The 18,608-nt window shown below is 41.4% G+C and overlaps 1 protein-coding gene and 1 long non-coding RNA gene across 7 annotated transcripts in view; one reads left to right on the top strand and one right to left on the bottom strand.

Moving 5' to 3' along the window:
* LOC139567059 (lipopolysaccharide-responsive and beige-like anchor protein) overlaps positions 1-14,335 on the bottom strand; it is a 351,617-nt gene extending 337,282 nt beyond the window's left edge. For all 6 annotated transcript variants that reach the window (XM_071388496.1, XM_071388499.1, XM_071388500.1 and 3 more), the window contains exon 1: positions 14,153-14,335. In XM_071388496.1, the coding sequence (XP_071244597.1) occupies positions 14,153-14,335 (183 nt within the window). The remainder of the gene's footprint in view (positions 1-14,152) is intronic.
* Positions 14,132-17,846, top strand: LOC139567060 (uncharacterized). Its single transcript, XR_011673218.1, has 2 exons — positions 14,132-14,364; positions 16,621-17,846. It is a non-coding gene; the product is annotated as an uncharacterized lncRNA (long non-coding RNA).
* The last annotated feature ends 762 nt before the right edge of the window (positions 17,847-18,608 follow it).

Raw genomic sequence — 18,608 nt, 5'->3', positions numbered from 1 at the left:
AACTTATCTTATAAAAAACAATCAATCGGGGGATCACGTGACCCCTGAACGAGATGGCCGCATGAACTAGGAGCTCCGCACAAGTAGTTTCCAATTCCTAATCTTACCTCCACTTCAAGTTTAAACTCATTTAGCTTTAGTCAAAAAGTCATGGCGGCTACAAAAGGCGACACTACAGGTGACATTTTTACCCGGACTCGAGCACTAGCGACGGAAAAAGCCTCCAAGAAGCAGCTAGCTTCAGAAAAAGCTAGCGCCATTAGCCAGGAGCAAGAGGACCCGTTCCGCCCCGAGGCCCAACGAAGGCCAACCTCGCACTCTGTCGAAGACATCTTTTCTGAGCTGAGATCCCAACGTACAGAACTCAACACTAAACTAGATGCCATTAACGCTCAGCTCAGTGCGATAGGGGGCAAGGTGACAATCCTGGAAAATGCTTTGCCTGACATAAACAACAAGATAACCATAAACGCGGGGCGCCTGGACGAGGCAGAGGGGCGAATCCTATCCACGGAAAACTTATTGACAGACGCCATGGAAACAATAGCATATGCTAAAAAAAAAATAGAGCAGCTGGAAGAGAAAACAGAGGACCTGGAAAACAGGGGGCGAAGGAATAATTGTGTTCTATTAAATCTGGGCAAAAAAGAAGAGGGAAACATGCCACTGATCCGCTACCTGCAAGACAAACTTCCCGAGTGGCTCCACCTGTCCACCGACAGACCCATAGAACTCGAGAGAGCTCACCGAGCACTGAGGCCCCCACCAGCAGCCAGACAACCACCGCGCCCAATCACCATACGTTTCTTGAGATTCACCGACAAGGAACGAGTCCTACAGGCGGCGAAAACCAACACCATTACAGTGGGAAACGCCAAACTCATCTTACTCCAGGACCTGTCAGCTGGAATACGCCGAAAGCGCCGAGAGTTTGACGAGGTGAAGAAATGCTCCATTGACCGAGGCATCTTTAGGGGATTCAAATACCCAAACGAGCTCAGGATTCTTTACCAAGGAGCCCTGCGACACTTCAAAACTCCCGAAGAGGCACAACGTTTTTTGAAAGACAACCCCGGTCAATGAGAAATGGACCAATGACTAAATGCGATTACTATTATTACTAAAGGAGGTAAGACAACATATAGCCGATATCCAAAGACCCACCCGCCCTGCTAAATGTCATTATAGCCGTCTAATCTATATTTATGTTCCTTTAGCTGAGAGGGATAGGCTCCATATTATAACCTAGGCCTACTATATGTAGGCTGGGCTATTGATTTTATTTTCTCCCATTTTTAATGTGGTCTGGACGGGGGCTACGTTGTCATTTACCCAATGCGGGGCGGAGAGGATGAGGCATTTCTTTGGTGGGGAGGGGGAGACGTTGTGCGTTGCTAACTGTTCCCGTTTTTTTTGTTGTTGTTGTTGGAACACAGAATTGTGACTGAGCGGGGAGGTAATAGATCCAACGGGATATGTCGAGTTGTTTGGGAACTCGGCTGGGGTGTTCAGAGACTGTTATTTTATGTAAACCATTTATTTTCCTTTTATGTGAACGCAGCTGTAACTACTTTCCACCTTTACCCAGAGATGACTTGCACTAAAGTTCGATTACTGTTCGATGACGATGACTAGTACCTTAAATCTATTGACATGGAACTGCCATGGTCTAGGTCATGCAATAAAACGGAAAAAGATACTATGTGCTCTAAAAAAGGAAAAAGCAGACATCGCGCTATTGCAAGAGACACACCTCTGTGATGCTGAACATGCCAAACTCCGCAGAGCTTGGGTGGGACAGGTGTATTTCTCATCTTTCAAATCCAACAGTAGAGGTACAGCAATACTTATCCATAAGAATGTTCCATTCATAATTGACAAAAACATATCTGATCCGGAGGGGAGATTTATTTTGATAACTGGGTCACTGTATGGGCAACCAATTACTCTCTTAAACATATACGCCCCTAACACAGATACTCCTGCTTTTATGTCGAAAATGATAACCCTGTTCAATGAGCATTGTGTTTCCTTTGGAGTGTTGGCCGGAGATTTTAATTGTACCCTGAACCCAACCCTAGACAAATCATCTCAAGTCCCCACCACAAATCCTAGATCTGCAAAGATGTTGAACTCTCTTACTAAAGAGATGGGACTGATAGATATCTGGAGAGAGACTAATAGCTCATCTATGGACTATACATACTACTCTAATGTCCATAACACCTACTCCCGTATAGATTACATTTTTATCCCAAAGAGTTTCATAAATTCAGCCACGTGTAGAATCGGACCCATAGCGCTTTCGGATCACGCCTTTGTCCACCTCCGCTTTGACCTCTGCAAAAACATCCCGAGGTCAAAGAGCTGGAAATTCAACACCTCCATGCTATCAAACGAAGCATTCCATACATTGGTAACTACATGGATAGACAACTACACACAAGACAACAAAGATTCTCCTGTTTCTCCGGCCACAATGTGGGACGCTGCTAAAGCCACACTAAGAGGTCATCTAATTGCATATGCTTCCTCTAAGAAAAAAGCAATGGAAGCACACAGGCTAGATCTGGAGAGGGAGCTGGAACGCTGTGAAAAAGTACATAAACAATCCCCAGACAGCACCTCCTGGAGTCAACTTAAAGCAGCCAAAGCCAAACTGAATTTGGACTATACTCGGGAGATTAAAAAAAAAGTTTTCTTTACTAAACAGAAATACCATGAGTATAGCAATAGGCCTAGTAGATTGCTTGCTTATCAATTAAAAAAAGAGCAGTCAGAGCGTACAATTATGGCTATCCGAACAGCAGAGGACGAGGTCACATATGACCCAAAAAAGATCAATTTAACTTTTCATGATTTTTACTGCAAAATATACCTCTGAGAGAAAACACACGGAGGCAGAACTCCACTCCTTCCTAGAGGGAATCTCGCTACCTAAACTATCAGAGACTGACCAAGAAGATCTCAACTCCCCCTTCACTCCTGAGGAGATCCTGGAGGCAATTACCTCCATGCCACCTAACAAGTCCCCAGGCCCAGATGGATTCCCCAGAGAGTTCTACAAAGCATTTTGGCCCCAGCTTAGCCCTATTTTCATGCCAATGCTGGAGGATTTTTGCAAAAACGGAGTTCTCCCAGACTCAATGCGCACAGCTCGCATTACAGTGTTGCTCAAAAAAGACAAGGACCCCCTATCCTGCTCCTCCTTCCGGCCCATAAGCTTGTTGGATTTCGACTACAAAATAATTACCAAATTGCTGGCCAAAAGACTAAACACTCTTCTTCCCAAAATAATAAAAGCGGACCAAACTGGATTTATTAGAGACAGATACTCTTCTGATAACATTCGCCGTCTTTTTGATATTATTGATCAAGTAAACGCACAGACCCCTGTCCTGCTGGCTTCACTGGATGCTGAGAAGGCGTTCGACAGGATGGAGTGGAGCTTTTTGTTCTCAGTCTTAGAAAAGTTCAATATGGGCCCGAACTTTATTAAATGGATCAAATCACTATACTCTCATCCAAATGCCATGGTGACTACTAACGGACTGAACTCTGACAGATTCCCTTTGGGACGGGGCACAAGACAAGGGTGCTCGCTATCCCCCCTGCTCTACTTGTTGGGGGCGGAGCCTCTGGCAGAGTTGATAAGGAGCAATTCAAGTATTACAGGTGTTCCTGCAGGCGGCCTGCAGCACAAGATTTCGCTTTACGCGGATGATGTCTTGCTCTACATATCCAACCCTGAGAAATCCCTTCCTCCCATTTTAGACACAATTGCTCAGTATGGCACGTTTTCAGGTTATAAGATAAATTTTAACAAATCCACTGTCTGCCCTCTCAATATTACACTCACCAGTTCTATGACGACACTATGCCCATTCCAATGGAAGACACAGGGGTTTCAATACCTTGGGATATTCATAACACCAGATCTGAATAGGCTTTTCAAGGAGAATTATCTTCCACTCCTGGATCGAATCAAAAACAACCTCCAAACCTGGATCTCCCTCCCAATTAGCTTAGTAGGAAGAATTAATGTAATCCGTATGAACATCCTCCCTAGACTGAACTATTTATTTCAGATGCTCCCATGCTATCTCCCAGCTTCCTTTTTCAAAACAATTAACCAAAGCATCACCAAATTTATATGGGGCAATAAAAAACCTAGGATCAAGCTCTCCACTCTATCGAAACCTGAATCTAAGGGCGGTCTTGCCCTTCCCTCCCTTCAATTGTACTACTGGTCTGCCCAAATCCGCAACATGCTAACATGGATCACAAACAGACAAGAGTCAACGTGGATCCAGATAGAAGCCCAATCCTGTGGTTCATTGCCACTAAGCTCAACTATATTCATTAATAACTTTAGTGAAGTGGGCAACATAGCCAAAACATTTGTGATTTACAGCACCCTACTAGCGTGGAGGGACTGTAAGAAATACCTGGGCATCTCCTCCCAAATATGCTCTCACTCGCCTATAGTAGGCAACCCAGACTTGCCAAAAGCCCTGAGGGATGCCAACTTTAATCTTTGGCATACTCTAGGAATCAGGACCTCTTCAGACCTATTTCATCAGAAGACCACTACACTGAAATCCTTTCAAGAGCTCTGCAGTGAATTCAATGTGCCAAGATCCCATTTTTTTAAATATCTTCAAATTAGACATGTCATCTCCTCATTTACTTCCAAGAGGAGGTTTAGAACTCAGTTGAACGAAGTTGAAACCCTTCTTGTCACAGCACAATCCATTAAAGGCAAAATATCCTATATCTATAGACTCCTTTCTGAGAAAGGAGGCTCCTCCTTTACTCCTTTGAAAATAATCTGGGAAAAGGACCTTGGTCTGACTATCAGTGATGAGTTATGGGCGGAGGTTTGCGACAGGGTATACTGCTCCTCTACTAATGTAAAAATGAAAGAATCGAATTACAAATTTTTGTACAAATTTTATTACACTCCCTTGAGACTCCATAAAATGAAAACAGACATTTCTCCTAACTGTAAAAGATGTACCTCTGAAAGTGGAACCTATATGCATGTATTTTGGAGCTGTAGAGAGATTGCCAGATTTTGGCAATCTATACATACTGCTGCACAGAAAATACTAGATGTACAGTTTGATATGACCCCGTGTCTCTATCTTCTTAATGCCCAGCAGGACTTTGTTCTTGATCCTGACAGAGAAAATTTGCTCATGACCATTACATACTTTGCTAAGAAATGTATTCTTCTATTGTGGGCCTCTAATACTTCTCCTACATTTAAAATGTGGATTGACCAGATTGTTGACTTTCTCCCTCTTGAAAAGCTCACTTATGACCTCCACAAGAGACAGCCCAAGTTTGATAGACTCTGGTCTCCACTACTCCACTATATCTCAAATTGGACAGAGTGAATGGGGGGATCGGGGAGGTGAGCAGATGCGTGTTGTGTAAGGTGCTGTAAAATCTAAAAACGAATCATTGGCTCGTCATCTCAGCTAAGGCTGGAAATAGCAAATAAGAACCTTGATAGTGCTGCTGCAAGTTCTACATTTTAAATTTTGTTATAATTATTATTTGTGTGTATGTGTGTATGTATGTATATGTAGGTATGTATATATGTATATATATATATATATAACATTTTATTTTTATTTTATTATTATTATTATTTTTTTTATTTTTTTAAGTCTGTCACATCTGTGAATGTGGAATGTGTTTGGTTGGTTGTTTGAAAACTTAATAAAACTTTAAATTGAAAAAAAAAAACAATCAATCAATCAATCATAATCACTAGTTAAACTAGTAATATCATCAATCATGTGTAGTTATCTAGCGTGTCCTGCATGGCATATAATCGATGCGGTGCGTATCGTTGCGCCAATGTGTACCTAATCATAAACATCAATGCCTTTCTTAAAATCAATACACAGAAGTATATATTTTTAAACCTGCATATTTAGCTAAAAGAAATCCAGGTTAGCAGGCAATATTAACCAGGTGAAATTGTGTCACTTCTCTTGCGTTCATTGCACGCAGAGTCAGGGTATATGCAACAGTTTGGGCTGCCTAATTTGCCAGAATTTTACGTAATTATGACATAACATTGAAGGTTGTGCAATGTAACAGGAATATTTAGACTTATGGATGCCACCCGTTAGATAAAATACGGAACGGTTCCGTATTTCACTGAAAGAATAAATGTCTTGTTTTCGAGATGATAGTTTCCGGATTCGACGATATTAATGACCTAAGGCTCGTATTTCTGTGTGTTATTATGTTATAACTAAGTCTATGATTTGATAGAGCAGTCTGACTGAGTGGTGGTAGGCAGCAGCAGGCTCGTAAGCATTCATTCAAACAGCACTTTTGTGCGTTTTGCCAGCAGCTCTTCGTTGTGCTTCAAGCATTGCGCTGTTTATGACTTCAAGCCTATCAACTCCCGAGATTAGGCTGGTGTAACCGATGTGAAATGGCTAGCTAGTTAGCGGGGTGCGCGCTAATAGCGTTTCAAACGTCACTCGCTCTGAGACTTGGAGTGGTTGTTCCCCTTGCTCTGCATGGGTAACGCTGCTTCGAGGGTGGCTGTTGTCGATGTGTTCCTGGTTTGAGCCCAGGTAGCAGCGAGGAGAGGGACGGAACTATACTGTTACACTGGCAATACTAAAGTGCCTATAAGAACATCCAATAGTCAAAGGTCAATGAAATACAAATGGTATAGAGAGAAATAGTCCTATAATTCCTATAATAACTACAACCTAAAACTTCTTACCTGGGAATATTGAAGACTCATGTTAAAAGGAACCACCAGCTTTCATATGTTCTCATGTTCTGAGCAAGGAACTTAAACGTTAGCTTTCTTACATGGCACATATTGCACTTTTACTTTCTTCTCCAACATTTTGTTTTTGCATTATTTAAACCAAATTGAACATGTTTCATTATTTATTTGAGGCCAAATTGATTTTATTGATGTATTATATTAAGTTAAAATAAGTGTTCATTCACTATTGTTGTAAATATCATTTTTACAAATAAATGTTTTTATTTATTTATTTATTTTTAAATTGGCCGATTAATCGATATCGGCTTTTTTTGGTCCTCCAATATTCGGTATCGGCGTTGAAAAAAATCATAAATCGGTCGACCTCTAATTAGAACTATGATGGCCATACATCGTATTTGCACAAAAAAATAAGATTTTTCATTGTTAGATCATTCACTTTTGTGGCTGCTAGCCAAACAGTGTTGCACTTCTGTTGTCATCTGATAGAAATGAAGCCATTTCTGCTGAATGTGTTGCACTGATGTATTTTTCGTGAAGGAAAACTATAGTTGCATGTCCCTGATCACTCCATTGAAGCAAAAAAAACACTTGACTTTTAAAATAAAATATTCTCGCTTTCATCCATAATAAGATCATCATGTACACTAGCCCAGCAGCACTGTATCTGCCAGCTGTTGGCTAGAGCACACATGCAGAGACCAGAGTGGGCACATACTGTTGCATTATATAGTGTTTGTGACAAAACGATCGGTAGAGATGAAAATGCAATGGAAACACAATGAACTTTAGATTTTTATTTGGTACAAAAAAATAACATGTTTTGCGCACTACATCATCACGCACTGCATTTTATCCGCAACAAGTCAGTTTGGTTAACACCACTGGTGGGAAAATGCGCATATTTTCTTTATGCAGATTTTAGAATATAAAATCTGTCGCCAAATGGAAGGTATCAACTGGTTGATTGTTTGGTCGATAGGCTGTTGGTCGATCGAGATTTCTTTAGTTGAACAGTAGCAAAAAACAAGAATAATTTCATGGTGTACAAGCCTGTCTGACAGACGCCTGTCTGAGTGGACTGGTCCATTGTGGAGGCCGTGGGGATGGCAGTCCATCACTAAGACATGTGCTACTGAAATTGTATATGGTTATAACATAAGAACAACGGTGCAATACTAATACAAATTATTTTATAACAAATGTGCTTTCTCCCGCATTGGATAGTGATGGCTGTCCGCAGTTCTAAAACACTGTTGAATTGCCGTAACTTCCTAGACCATATTGCTATGTGCATAATAGCAAAGTTATAATAATAGCAATCCTCCTTTGTCTTGATCTCCTTATTGCTATTATTATTGTTATGATCATCATAGTAATAATAATAATAATAAGTAATGTCATTATCATTAGTAGGCTTAGTATAGCAGCCTTGTATAACCACCACTGAGTTGTAGGCCAAAGAGCACCTCCTGTTTAGTCTTAATACCGTAACTTACTTAGGCCTATATTTCAATACTTCTATAGGCTACAGCATCAATCAATCACTCATTTTATCACACGTCGTCACATCATTCATGACTTTAAATGCAATCAAGTATTTTCATTTTAAAATCAAATAAACTGATCCTTGAATAATTAGCAAACAACAAATAAACCGTTCCATTTCAGAAATTGCATTCACAAATGAATGCAACTGTTTTTAGTCTTTGCTGTAATAAAGGCTTTACAAAAATAAATATTATTACAACACTCTGGTAACCTGATCATTTATTTAGTGTTGTTTACATTGTTGCAAACAGTCCAAAAAATGATATTGGAATCTAACAGCACCCGTTTGCCACACATAACATGGATGCAGTGCTTGCTCCTTACCTTCTGTCTTGATCTCCAGTATTTTCCACAACTAGTCAAATTTATACCACACATCTGACTTCACCCTTTACCTTCTGAGCAACCAGTAAGTACATTCCCCTGTTTCGAGTTTATTTGTCACGTCCTCTGTATCCATTTTATTGTCACGTGTTCGGAGTTTGTTATAATATTCTATAGGTCAGGCCCTATTGGTCACGTGCATGCGATGCATACATGTGTCACGTAAAGAGAGCAAGGGTTGAGGGTAGTTGTGCACGATATATCGGTGAACATATCGGAATCGGTTGTCTAGTTTAATGCCGATGTGCAAAACCGATGTCAAAGCTGACGTGCATACCTATATAACGAAGGTACATGACGTACTGTCAAATCGTGCCATATACGTACGTGCAACATAGCATTCCTAACCTAGCCCACAATGTCTGTTGTGTGGATCGAGCAGTCAACAAGTCAAGCAGTCATTTGAAAGAGTAAAAAAAAATCGAAATCCATTAAAGCCAAGATAATGGAATTCATTGCCCTTGACAATCAACCGTTCTCTGCAACACTACCAAGTGCGCTATTTTTCCGATGTTGCCCCACCGCAGTTACACAGTAAGTGTCACTGCTATTAGCTTCATGACATACATACTATGGAACACCGTTTGGGTCTTTGCATGTCAAAATAGATGCAGTAGCACTGTCAAAGCTGTACAAAAAAGTCTGCAAACAAGCAAACACCGGCCACGTACGATGTGTTTACAATACCGCGTTGGTAATAAAGCATCATTTGTTTGACCGCAAATTCTGGGGTAGCTAGCTTTAGCTTGGTACCTAGCTAGCACCAATACAACCAGCCTGAAAACAATGACCAGTAAAAACTGCAGGTATTTTGATAATTCTTAGCAATGATTTAGGAATCCTTGTGAGTAAGTATTAGCTAGGTTGCCACTTGTTCGCCTATTGAAATTGAACTTCAGTTCATGAAAATAAATAGCTAGCCAGCTACTTAACCCTGTTGCCCAAAGCTAACATTATAAGCAGCCAGCTAGCTTCATCTGGCTAGAAAGGCTCGACCGGAACGGGTTGTGAAGCTAGCCACAATAAGGATTAGGCACAATAGTGGAATTTGCGGTTTGCCTTCAAAATAAAAGTATGTCATTGACAGTGATGCAAATAGTAGAATTATGCCATATTTTAGTTTGAAGGCTAACCGCAAAGTCCACTATGGCTATTTCTTATTGTGGCTAGCTTCCGACCACCATTAATCAAATAAGAACGGTCATATAAATTAGGGTTATTTTAGATGATGACACCTAGCTATATAGTTAGCTAGCTAGCTACTGAAACAGATGTCGTTTTGCTATGATTTTGGGGAAGAACATTGTTTGCATCCATGAGCTAGCTAGCTTTTTCATGACCAGCACTGTAGGTGTGCGAGACAACTTTACCAGCATCATAGCATACGTATCGATGAATCGTTGTGACATATGAAATACAAGTGAGTGTAATCAACATGTAAAAAATGTATGAACGCGTTAAATTATTATGTGATGTGCAGTCATATTCAGGTCCTGATTGGTCAACAAGCTTATTTGTCACGTCAAATAGTGTTATTTGACACGTCAAATAGTGTTATTTGACACGTCAAATAGTGTTATTTGACACGTCAAATAGTGTTAAATAGTATATTTTTTGACACGCAAAGACCCAAACGGCGTTCCATAGAAATCCTGGTTGAGAATGAAATGACTGAACAAATGAACAATGAAACAGCACAGCAAGTAAGTGAAAGAAATAGGTTTTGATTATGTTTTACTGGTAATGGGGACATACGTAAATGCCAACAAAATAACTTGTGTGTGTAACCTTTATTTAACTAGGCAAGTCAGTTTAGAACAAATTCTTATTTACAATGGCGGCCTACTCCGGCTAAACCCGGACAGCGCTGGGCCAACTGTGCGCTGCCCTATGGGACTCCCAATCACGTCCGGATGTGATACAGCCTGGATTCGAACCAGAGACTGTAGAGACGCCTCTCGAACCAGACACGCCTCTTGCACTGAGATGCAGTGCCTTAGACCGCTGCGCCCATGTGTGTGTTAACTATTTAACTGTACTAGAATGTTTAAAAAGGCCGCTAAAAATCAGTATCGGCCAAAAATGTAATATCGGTGCATCAATAGTTGAGGGAATGTTTTTCCTAAACAAATGAGGGATTTTGGTAATAGAACTTTTCAGTCAGAAATGGCTGTAATTATGTTGCAGCTTCAGCAACATGGACAGCGGGATAAACACTGTTGAAGTTCAGTAGTGATCACTGCAACATGGAGGAGAGAGACAATGGATGCTAGTCACACAGTCACTCGCTGTCCTTTTTTAACACAGCACAGCAAGTCTGAGCACATACAAATCAATTAGGTCGGCTCCCTCTAGTCATTTGTGCGTCTTAATTATTTCATCAAACAGTGCGCTGAAAGCACCAGATAAGCTCAGTGCATATAGTTTATTTGATTAAAACGTTTACATGTTTAAAAATGTTGACCAATCAATTCGTTGAAAGAACAGACGACTCTTGGTAGACCAAGATTTTTTTTAGTCGGGGACAGCCCTAATTCAGAATGCTACGCTACCCATGACCCCTTGCACTGTCCTAAGTCTGGCTGGATATCCTTTTCATTTGAGAGAGATTTGTTTGAGGAAAAATGTATTGTGCCTTTGACCTAACAATGGGTGTATGAGTCATCCGCAGAGCGACTGCAAATTAGCCACTTCTGGAGAGAGGAGGTCCCAGCCACTATGATAAATCCAGCTGTGTGTGTGTGTGTGTGTGTGTGTGTGTGTGTGTGTGTGTGTGTGTGTGTGTGTGTGTGTGTGTGTGTGTGTGTGTGTGTGTGTGTGTGTGTGAGAGAGAGAAAGAGAGCGAGAGAGCGAGAGAGCGAGCAGAAGGAGATCAGAAAGAAGAGCACAGAGCATGAAATGCAAAGTGCCATGTCATTTGAGGTTTTTGAGACATTGGCCATGCTAAACAAACAAGAGGGAATGGAGGGGAGACAGGTCGGGTACAAATGCATCAGTAGGCCCAGGGACTCACGTTGTTTCCCAAATGGCACCCTATTCCCTATATAGTGCACTAATTTTGACCTAGGTCCCATATGGCTCTAGTCAAAAGTAGTGCAGAATGTAGGGAATAGGGTGCCATTTGGGATGCGCCACAGCCTGAGAGATCCCCTCACTCTGGCACATCGGTTACCTGGCAGGTTGTCTCTACTGCTCATTTCTGTGTACTGCAATTATGTCTTCTCCTCTCTGGATAAAGAAACTATCATGAATATGCACTTTATAATAGACACGTCGCTGGAGGGATTATATTTCTGAGTTTATCGCACACCGTGCAGGCCAGCAGCACAAAGCTGAAAACAGAGCTCGGAAACACGACGGTGCATAAAACTAGTACCACTGTGATATTGTTCAACTGAAAGACATGAACGACAGAAAAAATGTTTGACACCCCGCCCCCCCCCAAAAAGAAATCATGCTTGGGTTTCTATATTTGGCATGACATTTGAAACAGCATTGTAAATGCTAAGGCATTGTTCCAGCAGCCAGACACTTATCCACTTTCCTCACGGCTACCTGAGGGTGAGGGCTGACTGGCTGACTCCATGAGGGAGTTAGTGTTCACGTGGGGAGGGAGGTTACAGTGCCGCCGTGCCCCACCGGCCACATCCCTCCCAGTAGGTGATGGAGCCTACTGTGATGACTGGGGATGAGCCTCAGCCTGTGTGTGTGTGTCTCCATTGTGTTGCCACAGTGACAGAGCAGTTTTGCCAGTTCTTCCTCCCGTTCTCATTAACTGCCAGCCTTTCCTGTTCTTTTTCCACTTAACCCTCCATGCTCTGCTTCAGCGACTCACTAGCCTATCCTCTATTAGTTTCATTCATTCCTAGACCTGAGCCTCAATGTCTGCAGCCAACCAATGAGAGAGAGAGAGAGAGAGAGAGAGAGAGAGAGAGAGAGAGAGAGAGAGAGAGAGAGAGAGAGAGAGAGAGAGAGAGAGAAAGAGAGATAAAGAGAGACCTTGCAGAGATACCTTAGAATAATATTGTGCAATTTGAGCAGACTATCATGAAATATGACACACCTCTTTTAAACAAACTGAAATCATGATAGAGAGATATCATGTAGGCCCTGTTCCCATATAATTATAGTCCAACAAGTATGCACTTGTGTCTATTACACTCCCACTGTAGAACTGTTACTAAAGTGTCACTAAGATGTCACTTTAGTACCTATAGAGTGCCACAGTAGGAGTCATAATACCTATCAAATCTAGCGGTCAAACAGGGAAACGGTTCCAATCGTTTTTCCACCATTCATTTTTCCCATAGGGGATTTTAGAAACACTTCAAATGAGGGCTGTTTCATGAAGGCTTACCCTGGCGTGACGTTTTGATAACCGTGTAAATCTCTCTAGGACAAGGTGACTTATTCATATATTCACCTGTATTTACCACCCAAAACTGAAATGCTAATTAGCTGCTAATGTGGCTATCATAAAGAACTACAAATACCATGATGATCTGGAAGCGACTGACGAATCGAGGCAAAGGTAAGAATCTCTGGATTAACTATCTAATGTTAGCTAAATGTAGTACTGAATAAATTGGCTATATTTCTTTAAAATTGACAATTCTGTGAACTGTCTTGTGCACGTTTTAAATTGACACAATACCTGTTAGCAAAGGTGTCCACTTGAGATGACGTGCAGGAGCTTGCAGGGATTTGTAGTTTTGCATGATGTATATGATTCTGAGAGTAAATAGAGCCGAATATATTGATACAAGTTGTCCGAGAGAGATTTACGTGGTTATCAAAACGCCACGCCAGGGTAAGCCTACACCAAACACAGACCTTATTTTAAATGTTAATAAAATCCCCTATGGGAAAAATGAATGGTGGAAAAAACAATTGGAACCATTTCCCTGGATCGCTAGGTTTTATGGGTATTACACACCTCCACTGTAGGGCTATAAACATAATTTTTCTAAACTATGAACAGGATAAGACCATGCCCATTGCATCCTGTATGAATAATATGAAAAGTGATCATGCCTCGCTCGTTGGTTACAAAGCTTTTCCAAGTAATGATTTGTAAAAGCAATATAGCATTTCCATCACCATACAAATTCTACAAAGAAAACTCGTATGCACCATTAGCCCACACATTTCTAACTAATAGGCTATAGCCTAGTTCCGCATAGCCTACTACTCTAGTTACCTTATAATGGAAAGTAAATAGTATGTACTCAGCTATTGGACCATATAGTAGGCTAGATAATGAAGTATCCTAGTAACAATATAGCCTTCGTTATAAACAAATATTGTGGCCAGGAGGTAGCCTAAGGTGTACCAGAAAAATAGAAAAGGCAGGTTTGGTAGACAGAGCAACATGTAACATGATCCTCGATGGACGGTTTCCAGGAACTATTTAGATTAGAGTGTGGCTTCCGATAATCAGCTTACCAGGTTGAAGACGGTCTCCACAATGTCCCGGTTGGAAACTTCCCCAACTTCCACCAGGCCGGCTAGGACAGCGAATTTCATTTTGATTCCTCGGATTGGGATCCCAGGGTTGAGCGACACCGCCGCAACTCCATCACCTTGCCCGGCTGGTCGCCCAGCACCAGGCGTCTCCTCGCTAGCCATTGCTACAGGAGGACAGGTGGCGTTAACAGGTAAGGCACCTGTTCACCCCCAAAGGCTGTAATGGAATACAGTAAGGTCGGTGAAAGAAAAAAACAATGGTATCCTCTTTCCAGCTATGTCGACAGTTTGGAGGTAAACAAAAAAAAAATTTACCTCCCCATTCAAAACAGTTCCCAAAATAAGCCTTCGAGTCAACAAAGTATGTTTTGTAGTCCGCGAAAGGCACAAGCGCACGAGAGTTGGATTTCTAGCCGGTGACACCGCGACATTGGAGTTGTCACTGCGTTTCCATGTAGAACTCCTCTCCCCCGGTCGGAAACTTGATAAGGAGGCGAATGAAATAATGCATCAAAAACCGTTCACTAAAATGGACCGGCTTAATAAGATTTGGTTCTAAAGGCAAGTCGCAGAGACCTTGCCCTTCCTCCCCTCTGTCAAAATATAAGAGGCACCTCCGACTTTCATTTCTTCACTAGTCCAGCCAGGCTACAGCAGTAGAACTTGCTATTGTCACAGCAGGCTTGACAGGTAGTGCTGTCATGAGCAAGAACTCCTAAACGTGGCTCAAGTACCGCAACAGCGCCAGTGGTGCTCGACAAGGGACAGCAGTCATCCACTCGGTCCTTCCCTAAAAGCTGCTAGACTTGTTCAAATTTCAGTGTTAACCCACTTACAGCGCTTTCTCTTCCTGATTTACCCCCTGCTACAGCTCTTCCCCGCCATGACAGTATTATACCAGTATTTTGCCAGCGGCACAAATGATGACGTCATGTTCGTATGGTAACGAGGAAACCTTTCAAATAAAAGCCCGCATTTCAAAACATTACAATTCAAAATATATTACATTTGAATCAATGGCCACCTTTACTGTGCCAACAAGAAAAGGCAATAGGTCATTTATGAAATCAAATAAAAAATATTGTTTAAAAAACTTTTTTAAGACCGACGTACACATACAGAATATTGTGCTGTAGAGATAACTGTTATACCTGTCTCAGCTAATGTGGGGTGGAAAATACTCAGTAGGGTCTCTAATAACCAAATATGTGTCCTTTTTGAAGGGGACTGTGTCACATGGTCTGCTGCTGGTTGAGTATTTACTGAGTATTTCACACCACACCTTATCTGAGCCAGGTAGGAAAGTAATCTTTACAAGCCAATATGTATCCCATGTAGAGTCTATAACAGTGTACTGCATTGGGAGCTATGGGGGGGTAGAGTGAAAAGCCAGCAGAAGGCTGTGCGACAAAGTCAACCGCCAAAGCTAATTATATTTGGTTAGTAGAGATGCGACTGAGTATTTCCCACCACAGTTTATATGAGACAGGTAGTAAAGTGTTTTCTCTTTACAACCCAAAAAGTACCTGTTGCCTAGCACAAGAGACCAATTTAAGTTTTGCAGACTCTATTGAATAATTCCAATAACATATATTTGTATTTTATTAAACGTGTATTTCTTTAAATGTAGCCTACACAATAGCTTTCAACATTCCAGTATTTGTTTAAACTTTCCAAATAAACGCATAAATAATACAAGAAAATCAATACATTGGTTGCAATGCTGTGAAAAACAGTTGTACCGCACTAGATTGCAAAAAAAATCGATATTCTCAAAGTTTAGCATGTATTTACACGGGGACTCTTATTTACGGGGAAAAATCCGCGATCGTGCTGCCAGCACCTGCTATCCTGCTGCTAAGAGAACAGTAATAAGTGGAGCATGCGCAGTGGGCATCGAGTGACTTCGACAGGGTGTCTCAGGCGTTGATATATCACAATGGTCTCAGGTGTAGCCCAGGTGGATGGCGCTGTGGAATTGTTCATGTTAGAGGGGAGGCTTATAATGCAGGAAACGAGCAGGGCTTCACAAACATTCGGTTCCAAACAAATAGAGTCTAGTGTACAATTTCGCCTCATATTGCAGCCGGTTGGACGTCTAAAGGCAAGAGGAAGATACTTGCTCGAGTCAGGAGTCATGTACTGCTGTGCACTCAAAGACATACCAGAGATTTTGCATTAAACAAATTGCATATAAAAACTCTAAGGATTAGGCTGTAATAATGGTTGTCAATGTAATGTGTATTTTTTCCTATAGGCAGACTTTAGGCATTATCTACCCACATTATGTAACCATGGTTACAGTTGTATAGAAGGGGAAACATTTGTAAACATGTTAATATTATTGCTAAAAAATAAGAGTAGACAAAATAATGTCCTGCTGTAAAAAAAAAAAATGTAAGTCATATTCACATGAGATATGTAAATTGTGATGCTTCTCTCTACAGTCCATGCAGTGAAACATTGACAGCTGCAATGCAACCGGAGGTGATAGAAACCAGACATTAAAACGATGTGACAGCGATGCTTCTCCTGCCTCTTCCAGTCACTGACCCATGTTGCAAGAAAGGCATTGCACTGTAATTGTGCACGTGACATTAAAACTTGAAACTTGTTTAATAAGACGTTTATGAGACCAAATAGATACATTGTCAGATAGGTTTCTATTTCATTTAGCCTACGTATATTGAACAGCCTATGTATGATTGAAATGTAATCAAAGATCAAATGCAATGTATTTGAACAAAGATCGTTATTGCATCATAAGGATGTGTGTCTCCTCTCATCATCCTAGGAGGCTCTGATACAGGATGACTTCAGTTGCTCAGTGGGATGTGGGATGGCTTCCAGTCCTAGGCTGCATCCTTAATGGCACAATATTCCCTATATAGTGTACTACTTTTGACCAGGGCCCATAAGGCTCTGGTCAAAAGGAGTGCACTGTGTGGGGAATAATGTGCCATTTTAGGACGCAGTTCTAGTGCTGTTGCCAAGGAGTCAGGCAGCGCCACAATTCTTTTGACCTCACAAGCAGTCCCTCTACCTGGGGACACTGGGACACAAGGCAGTCAGTTGAGTTCCAGCATCAGACAGAGGATGCGTCCCAAATGGCACCCTGTTCCTTTTAATGTGCGCTACATTTGACCAGAGCCCAATGGGGAATAGGGGGCTCTGATCAAAAGAAGTGCACTGTAAAGGGAATAGGGTTCCATTTGGGACGTAGACAAAGTCAAGGTTGGTCTCAGTAGCAGTGACCTGAAATATAAGTGCTTACTACAGTGCAATGCTTTAATTTACATGCAGGCTACGTTGAGTGGGTTCAAGTCAAGACACTTTTGCACTGACTTACCTGGGGTAACCTACAAAATGAAAGTAAGAGAGAGTGTTGATATAGTAACTTGTATTTCATAGTGGGCTGTTGAACTGCAACCTTGATGATGTAAATTAAATACACATTTAATTTACAACATTTTCTTTTCTTGTTTAGTCTTTTGTGTTCCACAACGCATTAATGAATTCAGCTACTCACACAGCTTTGTGCCAAAGACCTGTCATCTTTTGATTGGAGGAACATTCATTATATCCTTCCAAATCAATACCTGAGGGCAATATTATTATTTTTTTAAATATCCTGAACAAATAAAGGCTGCTAAAAGCATACGGTTCGAACACACATCCTCTTGACTGTTTTCTTTAAGAAATGTATTCTGCGTGAAGCTTGCATTTACTTTGAACCCCCCATGGGGCAGATTCGATCAGAAAACTAAGCTGAGCGAAGGCTGTTGCATTATGATGACAAGAGGGAATTACACACGTCTTTCCAGAGACTACCCACTTGGCACAGATGTCAATTCAAGGTCTATTCCACTTTGGTTCAATTTCATTTTGTTGAAATGACATGGACAGGTCCGGTTTAATGCAGGGGTTTACCGGGGCTGAAGCCCCTGGGCCCAGGCCAGTGGGGGGCCCAAGAAGCATATATACAGTATATATTATAATTGTTTTACTGCAACCACAGGAGGATTCAGGAGCCCACTCTCAATGAGTGTAGACAACCTGCTGCTGCTGCTCTACTAATCATCAGATGGGGGGAGGAGAGGAGGTATGAGGCCCACGTGGGTAACTGGGGGGCCCTGCCTTGATTGGGTAACCGATTAATAAAAAACTGCATAATAAATAAATGTGACTGGTCAATTGCATGAGTCAGGGGCTGAGCCCAAGAGCCAAAAAAACACAATTACGTTTTTTTTATCCAACCACAGGAGCCTGCTCTCAATGTTCAAAATACCCCAGAGAGCATAATTTAGCCACAGATGATCAATAGTTTCAAAAAAATAACTGTGGATTAAATTGTATCAACAGTGCATACAGTGTACTGCAAAATAAAGGAAACACCGGCATAAAGTGTCTTAGTGTATTGGGTCACTACAAGCTG

This window comes from Salvelinus alpinus, unplaced genomic scaffold (assembly GCF_045679555.1).
Source record: "Salvelinus alpinus unplaced genomic scaffold, SLU_Salpinus.1 scaffold_41, whole genome shotgun sequence".
Classification (NCBI taxonomy): domain Eukaryota; kingdom Metazoa; phylum Chordata; class Actinopteri; order Salmoniformes; family Salmonidae; genus Salvelinus; species Salvelinus alpinus.
This window is presented reverse-complemented; position numbering and strand designations above follow the sequence as displayed.